This window comes from Artemia franciscana, chromosome 13 (genome assembly GCF_032884065.1).
Source record: "Artemia franciscana chromosome 13, ASM3288406v1, whole genome shotgun sequence".
Classification (NCBI taxonomy): Eukaryota; Metazoa; Arthropoda; class Branchiopoda; order Anostraca; family Artemiidae; genus Artemia; species Artemia franciscana.
In genome coordinates, this window is record NC_088875.1 from 14772746 (window position 1) to 14787589 (window position 14844).

General features: G+C 36.2%; 2 protein-coding genes across 2 annotated transcripts in view; one reads left to right on the plus strand and one right to left on the minus strand.

Moving 5' to 3' along the window:
• Nucleotides 1-479: 479 nt before the first annotated feature.
• Nucleotides 480-2338, plus strand: LOC136034568 (zinc finger protein ZFP2-like; the record flags this gene model as incomplete). Its single annotated transcript, XM_065715812.1, is given in 2 exon segments — nucleotides 480-2051; nucleotides 2053-2338. Coding segments are annotated over 2 exon segments (1713 nt in total). The 3' UTR covers nucleotides 2198-2338.
• A 7301-nt stretch (nucleotides 2339-9639) lies between these two features.
• Nucleotides 9640-14844, minus strand: part of LOC136034567 (oxysterol-binding protein-related protein 9-like) — a 176211-nt gene continuing 171006 nt past the window's right edge. Inside the window, exon 15 of the mRNA XM_065715810.1 lies at nucleotides 9640-9895. Within this exon, the coding sequence (XP_065571882.1) occupies nucleotides 9830-9895 (66 nt within the window). The 3' untranslated portion in view covers nucleotides 9640-9829. The remainder of the gene's footprint in view (nucleotides 9896-14844) is intronic.

The following is a 14844-nucleotide window of genomic DNA, read 5'->3' on the forward strand; positions in this document are numbered from 1 at the left end:
AGTGTTTTTTTTTTGTGTTGCTTATTAATGTGACAATGCCAAAAAAAAAAAATTGGCAGTGCCATGAAAATTTTGGTAAAAATAAAAGTTTATCTATCTAAAAAAAAAATCATATTTTTTTTATTTTTATGATGATACAAGTAAAGTTTGAAGATTGCTGATAAAATTATTCGTTGAAAACTTTCAAAGAACATAATGTTTTGATTTGTATCACACCTCGAATGATTTTCATACGTTTTAAGTTTTAAAGCCGACAAAGATTAATTTTTATTATTTTAACTCTATTTACTCTATGAAACGAAAGTAATTTGAAGTTCTATTCATTTCATTATCAAAACAACCTGATAGAACCAGTGAAAGACTATTTAGATCCCAATTTTATACTACTTATCAAGAGAATTCTTTATTTCATTTTTTTAATGTCAATTTGTATGTTCTTTTTGTTTTATTAATTTCATTTAAAAAAGTTTCTTTACTATAGGAATGATTATTTCAACTGTGTACAATTCTGATAGCGTGAGTCAACCAATACTCTCTGGCCCAGAACCGACACTTGTTGTAAAAAAGCTGACAGAGAAGGTTATTGAAGAATTAACAGCTGGCATCTGGCGTTGCGACTCCTGTGGAAAGGTAAAAAAATCGTTTCTGATGCTAGATCTTCATATTGACACTGACTGTGAAAAACTTTCACCAATAGAGTGTGACGTCTGTCCTGCTGTAATTCGTAGTTACAGAGATTTTGTTGCCCATTTCTTGGAACACAAAATGGGAGAGACGAAGAGATGTCCCATTTGTCTACAAGAATGTAATGGTGATATGAGAACACACCTAGTGTTACAGGGTCACTTTCAATCAAGTGTTTCAGAACTAAACTTACAGAAGAATGCATCATTAGTTCTTTCACATAATCTGTCTGGAATTGACTGCTTAAGTCCATTGGAATTGAAATTGGAACAAGAGGCTTTTATTGATCAAGAAACCTTTTTGGACAGTCGTTTGCACAGTATACAGAACATAAAATTAGGAAGGCATAAAGAAATAAATAGAGAGAAAAAAAAGTATAGATGTAATGTGTGTAAGAAATGCTTTTCTACATCAAGCTATTTGAATAATCATCAAAGATTGCATACAGGTGAAAACCCCTTTAAATGTGATCTATGTAATAAATGCTTTTCTCGATCAAGCAATTTGAATGTGCATCAAAGAATGCACACAGGCGAAAAACCATTCAAATGTCATCAGTGCAAGAAAAGCTTTTCTACATCAAGCCATTTAAATATACATCAAAAAGTGCACACCGGTGACAAACCATTTAAATGTCAGCAGTGCAAGAAATGCTTTTCTCAATCAAGTAATTTGAATGTGCATCAAAGAATGCACACAGGCGAAAAACCATTCAAATGTCATCAGTGCAAGAAATGCTTTTCTCGATCAAGCAATTTGAATGTGCATCAAAGAATGCACACAGGCGAAAAACCATTTAAATGTCATCAGTGCAAGAAATGCTTTTCTCGATCAAGCAATTTGAATGTGCATCAAAGAATGCACACAGGCGAAAAACCATTCAAATGTCATCAGTGCATGAAATGCTTTTCTCGATCAAGCAATTTGAATGTGCATCAAAGAATGCACACAGGCGAAAAACCATTTGAATGTCATCAGTGCAAGAAAAGCTTTTCTACATCAAGCCATTTGAATATACATCAAAAAGTGCACACCGGCGACAAACCATTTAAATGTCAGCAGTGCAAGAAATGCTTTTCTCAATCAAGCCATTTGAATAAGCATCAGACAGTGCACACAGGCGACAAACCATTCACATGTCATCAGTGCAAGAAAAGCTTTTCTACATCAAGCCATTTGAATATACATCAAAGAGTGCACACAGGCGACAGACCATTTAAATGTGATCTCTGCAAGAAATGCTTTTCTACATCAAGCTATTTGAATATACATCAAAGAGTGCACACCGGCGACAAACCATTTAAATGTGATCTGTGCAAGAAATGCTTTTCTCAATCAAGCAGTTTGAATTTGCATCAAAGAATGCACTGGTGTAAAACCATTTAAATGTCATCAGTGCAAGAAAAGCTTTTGTACATCAAGCTATTTGAATAAACTTCAAAGATTGAATACATGCGAAAGACCTTTTAAATGTGATCTATGCAGGAAAAGCTTTACTCATCAAGCCATTTGAATACGCATCAAAGATTGCATATAGGCGATAAACCTTTTAAATGTGATCTATGAGTTTTCCTTAGGGCACTAACCCTCCTAGGGTTTGGGCGTTTGACTGTGTTCTAATTTTACTTTAATATAGAGCTTCTTCTGCTTTTCATTACTTTTGGATTGATCAAATTCAGATTTTCGGAATTTGTCTTAGGGCACTAGCTCTTCTAACTGTGTTTTCACTTTTCTCTAGTATAAAGCTTTTTCGAAGTTTTGTTTTTTTGTGATTGATCAAACTAAGATCTTGGAGTTCGTCTTAGGACACTAGCCCTTCTAGGGTTTAAGAGTTTGACTGGGTTTTCTGTTTTATTTGATATGAAATTTTTCTCTGATTTTCATTGTTGTTGGATTGATCAATCTCAGATTTTGGGAGTTCGTCTTCTGGTACTAACCCTTCTAGGGTTTGGGAGCTTGACAGAGATTTCATTTATCCTTAGTGTAAACTTATTCCGCTTTTTATTATTGTTTTTGTTGATCAAAATAAGATTTTGGGAGTTCGTCTTTGGGCAATAACCCTTCTAGGGTCGGAGAGTTTTGACCGTGTTTTAATTCGTTATTTAATATAAAGGTTTTTCGATTTTTATTATATTTAGACTGGCCAAACTCGGGTTTTGGGAATTTACTTTGTTGTAAATTAATAGGTTGCAGGTACCACAACAGTCATGATTTGTGATGCATTATCTTATCAAAAGATAAGTGTTTCGCATCACCATGCAAATGATGATTTATTATCATCATGCAAATTATATAATATTTTAGTTACTATGGGCTAGAGTTATTTCTTTACTATAGTTAGTCTTCACTATAATTTTCAAATATAATTTAAAATAGGAAAAAGACTATGGGTTTTTATGGCACTTGATATCTACCACGGTTAAATCGAAAAAATTAGAAAAAATGAGGTATTTGTAACTTAAGAACGGGTGATCGGATCTTAATGAAATTTGATTTCTTGGAAGGATATTGTGTCTCAGAGCTCTTTTTTTAAATCCCGACCGGATCTGGTGACATTGGGGGAGTTGGGGGGGGGGGAACCTAAAATCTTGGAAAACGCTTAGAGTGGAGGGATCGGGATGAAACTTGGTGGGAAAAATAAGCACAAGTCCTAGATATGTGATTGATATAACCGGAACGGATTCGCTCTCTTTGGGGATTTGGGGGGGTTAATTCTGAAAAATGAGTTATTTTTAACTTATGAAGGAGTGATCGGATCTTAATGAAATTTGATGTTTGGAAGGATATCGTGTCTCAGAGCTCTTATTTGAAATCCCGACCGGATCTGGTGACATTGGGGAAGTTGGGGGGGGGAACCTAAAATCTTGAAAAACGCTTAGAGTGGAGGGATCGGATGAAACTTGGTGGGAAAAATAATCACAAGTCCTAGATACGTGATTGACATAACGCGGAACGGATCCGCTCTTTTTGTGGGAGTTGGGGGGAGGATTAATTCTGATAAATTATAAAAATGAGGTATTTTTAACTTACGAAGAAGTGATCGGATCTTAATGAAATTTTATGTTTAGAAGGATCTCGTAACTCATATCTCTTATTTTAAATCCCGACCGGATCCAGTGTCATTGGGGGGGGGGACCAGAAATCTTGGAAAACGCTTAAAGCGGAGAGATCAGGATGAAACTTGGTGGGAAGAATAAACACAAGTCCAAGATACGTGACTGGCATAACTGGACCGGATCCGCTCTCTTTGGTTGAGTTGGGGGGGGGGGAGTAATTCGGAAAAATTAGAAAAAATGAGGTACTTGTAACTTACGAACGGGTGATCAGATCTTAATCAAATTTGATATTTAGAAAGATCTTGTGCTTTAGAACTCTCATTTTAAATCCCGACCAGATCCGATGATACTGGGGGGAGTTGGAGGGGGAAACCAGAATTCTTGGAAAACGGGAAAATCAAGGTATCTTACGAATGTGTGATCGGATCTTAATGAAACTTGATATGTAGAAGAATCTCATGTTTCAGATGCTCAGATGCTTTCAGATTTGGAAAAATTGAGGTTTTTTTTAACCTAAGAATGGGTGACCGAATCTTAATGAAATTTGATATTTAGAAGGAACTTATGTCTCAGAGCTCTTATTTTAAATCCCGACGAGATTTGTTAACACTGGGGGGAGTTGGTGGGGGTAACCGGAATTCTCGGAAAACGTGAAAATCGAGGAATCTTACGAACGTGTGATCGGATCTTAATGAAACTTGATATATAGAAGAATCTCATGTCTCAGATGCTCCATTTTCAATTCGAATCGGATCTGGGGACATGGAGGGTAGGAGGGAGGAACCAGAAATCTTGGAAAACACTTAGAGTGGAGAGATCGGGGTGAAGCTTGATGAGAAGAATAAGGACAAGTTATAGATACGAGAGTGACAGAATTGGAACGGATCTTTTCTCTTTGGGGGAGCTGGGGGTTGTTAATTTGGAAAAATTGGGGTATTTTTAACTTAAGAACGGGTTACCGAATCTTAATGAAATTTGATATTTAGAAGGAACTCATGTCTCAGAGCTCTTATTTCAAATCCCGACCAGATCTGTTGACATTGGGGGGAGTTGGAGGGGTAAACCGGAAATCCCGGAAAACGCTTATAAATGTCGTAGATACGTGATTGATATAACCGGAATGGATCCGCTCTCTTTGGGGGAGTTAGGGAGTGGGATTCAGTGCCTTGGCGAGTTAGGTGCTTCTGGACGTGCTAGGAAGATAAAAATTGGTAGGCGTGTCAGGGAGCTGCACAAATTGACTTGATAAAGTCGTTTTCCCCGATTAGACCATCTGAGGGGCTGAAGGGAGAGGAAAAATGAGGTATTTTTAACTTACGAGTGGGTGATCGGATCTTAATGAATTTTGATATTTAGAAGGCTTTCGTGACTCAGAGCTCTTATTTTAAATCCCGACCGGTATTAAGCCTCTGATTTTTTTTAAAGCAATCTATTGATTCTTAGAAATTCGCTAGAGCTCATACCATATGAGCTCTTGGCTCTTCTGACCTCGTCACAAGTGCCATATGAGCTCTTGTTCTTACTTGGAACAGTAAGATACGAACCTAAGACAACCAGGCAGGTAAATAAGTCAAATATAGCATCACACCCCAAAGAGCAGTTAATCCAAAGATGATTCCATGATATTAACTTATAGTTACTATATGCCGTGGTTTGTTCTTTACTAGGTTTCAGCTACTTTACAACCACGACACCGATGAAACTTGCATGATCCCCATTTAAAATTAACTATACCGCTCCTTTAAATAAGTCATATGCAAGATTCTTCCTCACTTCACATATAATGTTGAAGGGTCCCAATGACCTGTCACTTTCATTTTTGACAAGTTCTGACTTTTGCTGTTGCTTGTAATTCTCACTTCCCCATATATCCTAACCGCATATTTCTTTGTTCTCCCTATAGCATATCTTTTCGCCATATGTTCCTTTGTTCTTCACTTTCATGTTTAACTCGTTCTGCCCCTCTTTGTCGCATGTCTTGTAACCGCAAATTTCTTTGTTCTTCACTTTTATTTTTAACTCTTTTAATTCTTGCTACCGCTTATCTTCTACCCTAGTATTTCTTTGTTCTTCACTTTCGTTTTTGACACATCGTAATTGTAAGTGATGTACATATTCTACATGTATTATTCTTTTTTCTTCATTTTTGTGTATCATCATATCAGACATTTTTTCAATACCCTTTACCTTAGCTGTTCGGATTGATATTATCACATTTGATGAACTAGGTTGTACTACATTTGTCCTCTGGGCATTATACACTGCTAAAAAAATAGGCATATACACTGCTTTTGTAAATATACTCATTACACTTGGTATTTTATACTTAGCTATGTTTTGTAATGTTGCATGCGTCATTGATATAAGATGGATATGATCACTTATGGGAGGGAAATGATGTAATCTATTGTCTTGAAATGCGCTCATAAATATGACGTCATTTATATTAACTTTTTTCCAAAATTAAAACTCTAAACAAGTTTTCTCAAACGCGTGATCTATGTAGATCGTTTTTGCATGTAAAAAAAAATCTCAAGGCTCCAATTAGGATTCTAATGGGGTACTTTGTGTTCCGACACTGGGAAGTAATGTTACAATGTTGGCGTGTTGGGTGTAAAAGAGTGTTCGTCTCTTAATAGAGTGCAGCTACCGCTACAACCACGCTATTTTAAATTTTTCAGGTATTTTTGTTGATTCTAGAAGGCACTTATATGTAGCAATTTCATTTTTAACGAGCCACTAAGTATCTCTCACTTTTTTCTACGATAATACAAAACAATGATTAGCTGCGTTGATCTTTTACTAGGTTGCAGCTACGATCTTGTATCCGAAAACAGTTTTTCGTAGAAATTTTATTTTACAAATAGCATTTTGATTACAAAAGCGACTAGATGTAGCAATTTCCTTTAAAATGATCCATCGAATATCACTACTGATGCTCTGATTGCCTGTTACCCCTAGTGAAAAAAAAACAACAACAACATAGTGCTGCATAAATGCCAGAAAGTGATTTTCCTTGTTGTTCAAGGTAGAAACTGTAATTCTCCTACAAAAGGTTTACGACCATACTGATTCCAATGACTCACTTTGTATTTCAATCTGACGCCATTTTAGAGGAGTTTTAAGATTTAGTTTGATCTCACAATATCTTTCTTATTGTTATAAAATTTAAATTTGAATATTAGCCGAAATATTAGTTACCATTTCTGATCAGTGTTAGATAGCTACTTTTTTCATCTGGCTGTTTAAAGGCGTTTTTCAAATTTGGTTACAATGGGCTGTGGTTCGCCTCTTACAAGGTTGTTGCAACTGTTGCAAACCTGAAAAATGGAAAATATTTGAAATATTCTTTTCTATGCCAATCAAAAATATTATTTCAATAAAAAAGAAAATAAATTAATTTTAAAAAATGTAACTGGATATGAAAAAGACAATCTCCTAACAGTGTAACTTGTTCAAATTTATGAATGAATTTTATTTCGTTGCTGCTGAGTGACTTGAAGTTCAATCTAACATCTCTAGCAGACAGTCCTTTAGCCACTGTGCCGTTCGTTCGATTATACAAAAGTATTATTGGGTTTTATGTTATTATACATCAGGGCATTACCCAAGCAGCATAAATTAAGGAGATTACTCATAATTCATTTATTATTTTTTTGAAAGGTGTGAAATAATCATGGTTCATGAAAATCATGCTTGACAGATTTTGATTTCGACATGTATATTTTTAATACTTAGCGCCGGTTTGTAATCGGTAAACTAATAAACATTCATAAACTAATTTTGTTGACAAATTTCAAAATAGGTGTAAACAATTTTGCTAACTGAATTAACCTTTATGTGAAGTTGTGGCTTGAGTATTAGTTACGTTTCTTGGGGAATGGGACCTAATGCAAGAAAATTGACTAGTTTTTCTTAAATAATTTATTATAATGACATAGCTAATGGAAAAGTTAGGCTTTTAGAAGACCAGAACAAAACCTAACCTTTTCAGGCGAGGCAAATAAGAGAGGCCTGCCTAAAAACTTGTCTTTCGTTCATATGAACTAAAGTGATCGGAGCACTACCAGTCATAAACCAAAAAGTAAATAACCAAACCAAACAGTCAATAACCAAAAAGTAAGGTACACCAGTGGAATCATCTAAGCGAAGAGCCACAAATCAATTTTTCGGAAAACTGTATTTTTATATGCAGGATAATTAATGACATAATCGATGTTCACAGCCGTATATGATGTAAAAAGTGTAAGGCAAAAGAACAAGGCCTAAAAGTATTTTATAAGCAGGATAATTAATGACATAATCGATGTTCATAGCCGTATATGATGTAAAAAGTGTAAGGCAAAAGAACAAGGCCATATTCTTGGGAAGAAGCTACAGATTGCAGCACATGATAGAAAATCAATTGGAATACCTTGAAAAAATAAGATTAATATCCTTTAAATGGGTAACAGCGATAGCAGCGTCCTTCGTTTTGACTTTTGACTAAACGTCCTTCGTTTCGTATAACATGACTTCTTGTAGAAACTTGGGAAGCAGCTCTTTCAATTAATCAAAATGATTAAAATTGATTCCGTATAGAAGGGGAACTGCCCCTTCCTCACCCAAACTACCACCTCATCGTCGTAGAAACTTTGGAGGGTGCTTAATAGATAAGAAATTGATAGCTCTAGTCTTTTTTTTATAAGTCGGAAGTGATTGGAGACCAACCAGCTTTGGGGAAGGGGAAGTATTTTCCGGGGGGAGGTACAGTATTTACCGAGGGGTGGAGTTTCTCCAGGGGTGTTTCCAGGGTATTTTTCGTGAGGAAGAGGGATGTGTTGTCCAGAGGATATTTTCTGTGGAAAGTAAACGCTAGCCACCAGTAATTTGTACCCAAAGGTTTCACTTGCAGTCTGAACTTTATGATGTCTTGAGCCTAAGTAAATGAATAGAACAATCAAACCGTAAATATTGCATAAACTGGACTTTGCACTTTTGCAGACATTCGAAAGTAATGACCACCAGAAAAAAACACGCTCATAGCTATTCATGTAAAATACAGGAAATTAAATTTTTTTGCATACAAGGTCCTATAAATTCTGCTCTAGTCTCAGACACACAAAATTCAGCTTGTCGAAAAAAACGGGCGACAGACTTTAAGTGAGATGTAAAAAATCGAGAAAGTTTATATGCGTGTGTATATATAAGAACATAGATTTGTAATGAAAATAACACAGCACTAACAAATAAGCAAACCTGTCAGAAGTTCAAAGGATTACCTTCCTATATTCGTTGATATTCTAGTGCCAAAGAACTTGACTGACTCTTAGATTTGAAGTATTTCTTACATATTCCAAAAGAACGAGGACCAAAAAAAAAAAAAAAAAAAAAAAAACAACAACAAAGAAACAGAACATTTAAAAAAAATATGCAAAAAAATAAAGACTACTTGGTTTGCAAAGTTAAATTGATTTAATAAAGTTTATAGTGTAATGTAGCGAGACATATTTTCGTTCTAGAAACTAATGAGCAAATGCCAAAAATCCTTTACATTTTCCCAACCAGGTGATTGCTAGGGTAAGGTATAATTCAAAGGTGGGTCATTCTTTTTGAAGTTTGCCCCGTGTTTGTTGTATGAACATAGTAAACTTGAGTTCTGAGCAGCTCTAACAAACCCCTAATAAAAAGAGCCATGGCTTTTAGAGAAAAGTTTTCGACAAAATTCTGCCTTTTCTTTTTCTTTCCTCTTTTGGAGGGGGGGGGGGTCAAGAGGCTTAATCACACTTAGGAAACGGCCTCACTCATTTTCGCAAAACGACTAAAATACGAATCCTCAATTTAGCGAAAGACAACACGTTATACCAAATTACCACAGTAATCTGCGGTCTTGTATTTCTAGAAAAATGGACATCAAAACTCAAAATATTTGACACATTTAATCATGGCCACTCTGTCAGAAAAAAAGAAAAGAAGCAAAAACCTAAAATTGTTAAATAATTAACTAGCTTGGAACAACAAAAAAAACAACACAATATGACTAATGGAGCGCAGAGCAAACAAGCCATTAAATAATTTAACTTCAAAGAAAAAGAGGGAATGAAGGAGTATCACAAGTGCAGTCTTCTTTTGAGCGGTGTCTTGTAAGTCCAGCCTTCTCCAGCTTTGTTGAAATTCTAAAAAAAGATAATATAAGTTTAATAACTCCAACCAAAGAACAGAGAGGGAGCAGATAAAAAAAAAGAGTATGAGAAGAAAGTAGATGGGACAAAAAACAACGTTGGCACTTTCTTATAGGTTAAAGAGGAATTGAAGACTACTACAGTTAGTGACAGCGCAGTGTTAGGGTCATATATCGGTGCTATATTAACTCAGCCATGTGTATACAAAACAGTTTATTGAACTTCAAACAATCGAATACGAAATACGACTGAAAACCTAGGAAAGAATGACAATCTGTTGGACATTACATGGGATGACTCATAGTAGAAACTGTGTCTTAAATAGTTGGTCACTGTAAGAAAACTTTTCATTTACACTTACTAAAATATACATCATAACAAAACTGAGTAGGAGCAACTTAATTTTAATTCATTACAATTTTATTAATTCATTACAATTACAATTTTAAAGGAATCGAAAGTGATTCCTTTAAATTTGGCTTAATGCAATTCAATAAGAAAAAGTACAAAAAACTATAGAAAAATTATTTTTGTTTTCATATAAAAACTTAAATTTCATCTTTAAACTTCTAATGCTCTTTGTTCAAAGTAACGAAGATTACAAATAATCATACAATAATTTTGGCCAAATTGAAGATACCTCGGAAGATGGTAATAACGCCTTTCAAAGAATTTGTGGTAACAAACTGTGAGTAAGGAGCGATTCGGCCCAATAGTTACCGAAACTGAAAAAAAAATTATTGATAGCAATTAATCATCAAAAGAATTGGCTTTTTATGCCGATTCCAAATATATAAAAATTCATTAAATTTAATGTTACCCATTAAAAACTAAAAGTCTAAGATAATTTGCCTAATTTTCGAAGAAGGGGGGAACACTCCAAAATTCAAGTGATCTTCATGAAAATCAAACCATCAGAATACCCTACTATAGAGGTTTCAAGGTTCTATCTGCAAAAATGAGGAATCTTGCATTTTGTTTTACCAGAAGAAAGGACATGGATAAGGGTTTATTTGTTGTTGTTTTTTTTTTTTCCTCGGGGATGATCGTATCAAAACCAATGATCCTAGAAGTTCAGGAGACGGCTCACTGGAATGGAAATAAAAAATTCTAGTGCTCTTTCTAAGCGAAGCGAAAAAATTGAAGGGCTGCCCAAATTTTTCCTGAACACACAATTTTGAGATAGCCATTTGGTTCAGAATAGTTGAAAGGTCCACCAACTATGCCAATGGAGATGAAATGACCCATTAAAGCCTGCGGGGAAACAGCTGTAAGTTGTACAATTTACCCATTATTCAAATACACGGCCCTCCAAAGGTAAAAGTACGTATCTACACTTTTCATTATTTCGATAAATCACGGCTCAAAGTTTGAGTACTTTTGAGAGCTTCAAATACGGTTTACGGTGAAACTGGACACTGGCTAATTCTGGAAATTAGTTAAATAGGTAAACAAATATGGGGATTTCATATTTTTAAGTAAAATTTTCTATTATTACTGCCCCGAAGCCTGAAACAGTAGATACGTACTTTTACCATTGGACCGTTACTCATATAAAGAGGCGCTCTCAAAAGGTAAAAGTGCGTATATGACATATACGTACTTTTACCTTTGACTCGAGACTCGAATTCGAATGAAGTCCCAAAGGTAAAAGTCTGTATAAAACATAAAACGCACTTTTACTCTGCCCAAAACCCCGTATCTATGACGTATACCGAAGGTAAAACCACGTATGAAGCATGTACAACAAGTCATTTTTTTATTCAAATAATTAGAAGTTAAAAAATAAAAAAAATCAAAAGAAATCACTGAAATACTGCAGGCAGCTAAGAAACACAGCCGTGCTTCAGCAAATCGACAGAAGCTGTTGATGAAGGCATAGTGCGCCAAAATGTACGGCGATTCTCATTCATAAAAGGTACAAGTTTTTCCAAGATGGCCTTTTTCTTTTCTGGCTTTACCCCCCTTGCGCCAAGAATCGGATCTGGCAAAGGATACTTTGCCTCTTTGATTGTACTAACCAGCTTTTTTGGCACAAAACTTAGACTCTTTTCTTCACCCTCAGGGCTAGTTTTATAGAACAGTTCTGTTTTTCCCTTCTTAAAACAGACCTCACTGAACTCATCAATGGTCACGCCCAAGTTCTTCATGACGATGCCAGGAGCTTTTAAGCTTTTCCACTGGCAAAAGTCTTCTATGTCCATTTTCACGGCTTTCGTGAATTTTCTACTTTTTTCTATGGTGTCGCACAAATCTTCAAAGTCAAGAACATCCCTTTTTCGAATTCGAGACTCAATCGATCCGTGTATGGAGTCAGCCCCCATGTGCGTATGGCCTTTCACTAGATACTTGATACGAATCGTTTCAGGTCCCCCTTCACTGTTGACTATCAGTACAAATTCACTAAAAATTGTCCAATTTTTGTTCTGGGCACAGCAATTGTCAGTATAAAAAATGAAGTGCAAGATATCCCTATTCATCTTTAAGACCTTGTGGAAGGCACTACCTATATCAGGTGCATCACGTCCTTGTCGAGATTCGTTCCAAACAACGCAAAGGTTCTGGTTTTGTTGGGTGGCCTTAACGGGGGCAAACGTCTCATTAAAACACACGAGTCTTGATAGAAAAAAGGCCTCCTTTCTGCTGTGCATGATGGGAAGCAATAACACTTTTTGTAGGTCCACGGTGAACAACATGGTAGTTGAATCTTTTTCGTATTTCTGCTTATCTTCAGAAAATGCTTTTGAAACCTGTTCAACAAGATCTCTGTGCTTTCTCTACAGTTCAGTCTCTTTCTCGGTTGCCTCACCATTTGTACCAGGAGTTCTCGCAGCCCCTACTTTCTCTTTTAATAGTGTGCAAATGTCACAGCTGTCACTTTGGGGCATGCACAATGATACTTTCATACCATTAAGAATCTTCCTATATGTCTCATCACAGATTTTATTTGCTGGATATTTTTCATTAAAGTCTTCTGCCATAAATTTGTAGCTCAAATCACGAGAAAGGTACCGAACATTTGGAGCGTGAGCTCGACGATAGTGTGGAATTGCTGGCTGAAAGCTTTCAATGTGCTGCATCACAAGGCTTCGATCAACTTTGTTTGGTGGCCCTGCCACTTTATGGCCCCTTCCGTCCTTGAGCTCATTCCCAAGAGCATCCCTTTCAATTTTTGACTTGATTGTAAAAATCACTCTGTCATTCTTGCCTAATCCTAGACAACCAAGGAATGTAGACTTGCAAACTGGCAAGTTTTCAACTTTTGGGGTAAGTGTGGGGTATTCATTCAAATTTCTGGGAAGGCTGTACCTAACTGTAGTTTTTTTTCTACACGCAGCTTCTGGGGCAATAGTCCTTCTTTTAACTGGTAGGAATGTCAGCAAAGAAGCGAGCCACATTTGTCTTGATTTATATTCTTTGCTCCAACATGTGTCATAAATTTTCCTGAATTCTACACTGGAAAACCTCAAACATGAGTTTGTACATTTGTTAGATTTACAGCCAGGTTCGTCAGGAAATGGATACTTCTTAACATCTCTTTCAAATTTATCTTTTTCTGAGCGAACTCGTTTTGGAGTAAGGTCAACAATTGACCTTCCTTCTCCTCCACCATTTTCTTCACGTCTATTTTCTCTATCTTGTCCCACAGACCTTGCTGCTACAGCGTCAATTACACACATGACATGGTCTGAGGAATCAGGTTCACAAACAGCATTGTTGCTTTCATTAGATGGTTGATTGTCCAAATTTAGCTGGTCATCTTGGGTCTCATAAGCTGCTGCATCCGAAGCCGAATCTTCCAAGGGCAGGAAAGGATCGGTAGGAAAATGGATCAGATTGTACTCTGGATGATCTGATGTAAGATCATTACTGACCGAAAGAGGAACTAAATCTGTAAAGAGCTTTCTCCTCTTCTTCAAAGTTGTCTGCCTTTCATCATCAGAAGACCCAAATGTCCCTTCAACGTCCTCCCAGTCAATATCAGACTCATCACTATCACCTCTACTTAAATCTTCTTTTTCGAATTCTTCATCAGCAAAGTGTTTTAACTGTGCCTTAGTTTTAGCTTCTCCATCAGTGGTGTCCCTTGATCGAGAATGTCCAGAAAAATTGGGTGATATGTCTGTTGTTTGATTTATCTGGATGATTTCTGGGGGGGAACAGGAACTAGCTCCTCGTTGCTCTTCACTGGAAGATGGCAAGTCGGTATTTGAAGTTGATGCCTCATTTGTACTTGCTTGACATGCCAATGTCCTGAAAAATTGGAATTCTAAGAACTTGTTATCAACCTTGATTATCTCAGATGAAAGAGGGGGTTCTAGGGCTATTTTGATACATTTTTTTTTTGTTTCTAAGGTAAGCAATATTTAGAGGCCCTCAATTTTTTCTCAATGTTGTAATAGTTGACCAAACTAATCCCTGATTATCTCAGATGACAGAGAAGGTTCTAGGGGTTATTTTGATGCATCCCTTGTTTTTTATTTTATTTCAAAGGTAAGTCATGTTTGTAGGCAATACTAAAAAAATGGCTTTAGGTGGTTGGTTGGTAATTTGGTATGACGCTGCTCTCCTGTACTAATTCGACAGCTACATAGCTAGCTGTGTAAACTGGTTGTAGCGGGTCTGTTGTACCTACCTGGTAGTACAGATGGGGTTTTACCAGAGGGTTTAGGCCTACTTGGAGAAAAGGTTCCAAAATAGCATGAAGCAAAATTTTCTTACCTTAAATCTCTTTCCTTTTGTATAACCAACGCTCTCTGTAAATTTAGAAAGCCTCTTGACATTCTATGCCAGTACTCTTTAATAAATAGCTCAGAGTTGGCTGGTTGTTCAGCTCTGCTCTGGTAAACAAACAATGATGATTGTGCTGAATCATGACATATACGTACTTTGACCTTTGGTTTCCTTTCTCATTTTAATGTGCCGGCCAAAGGCAAAAGTAC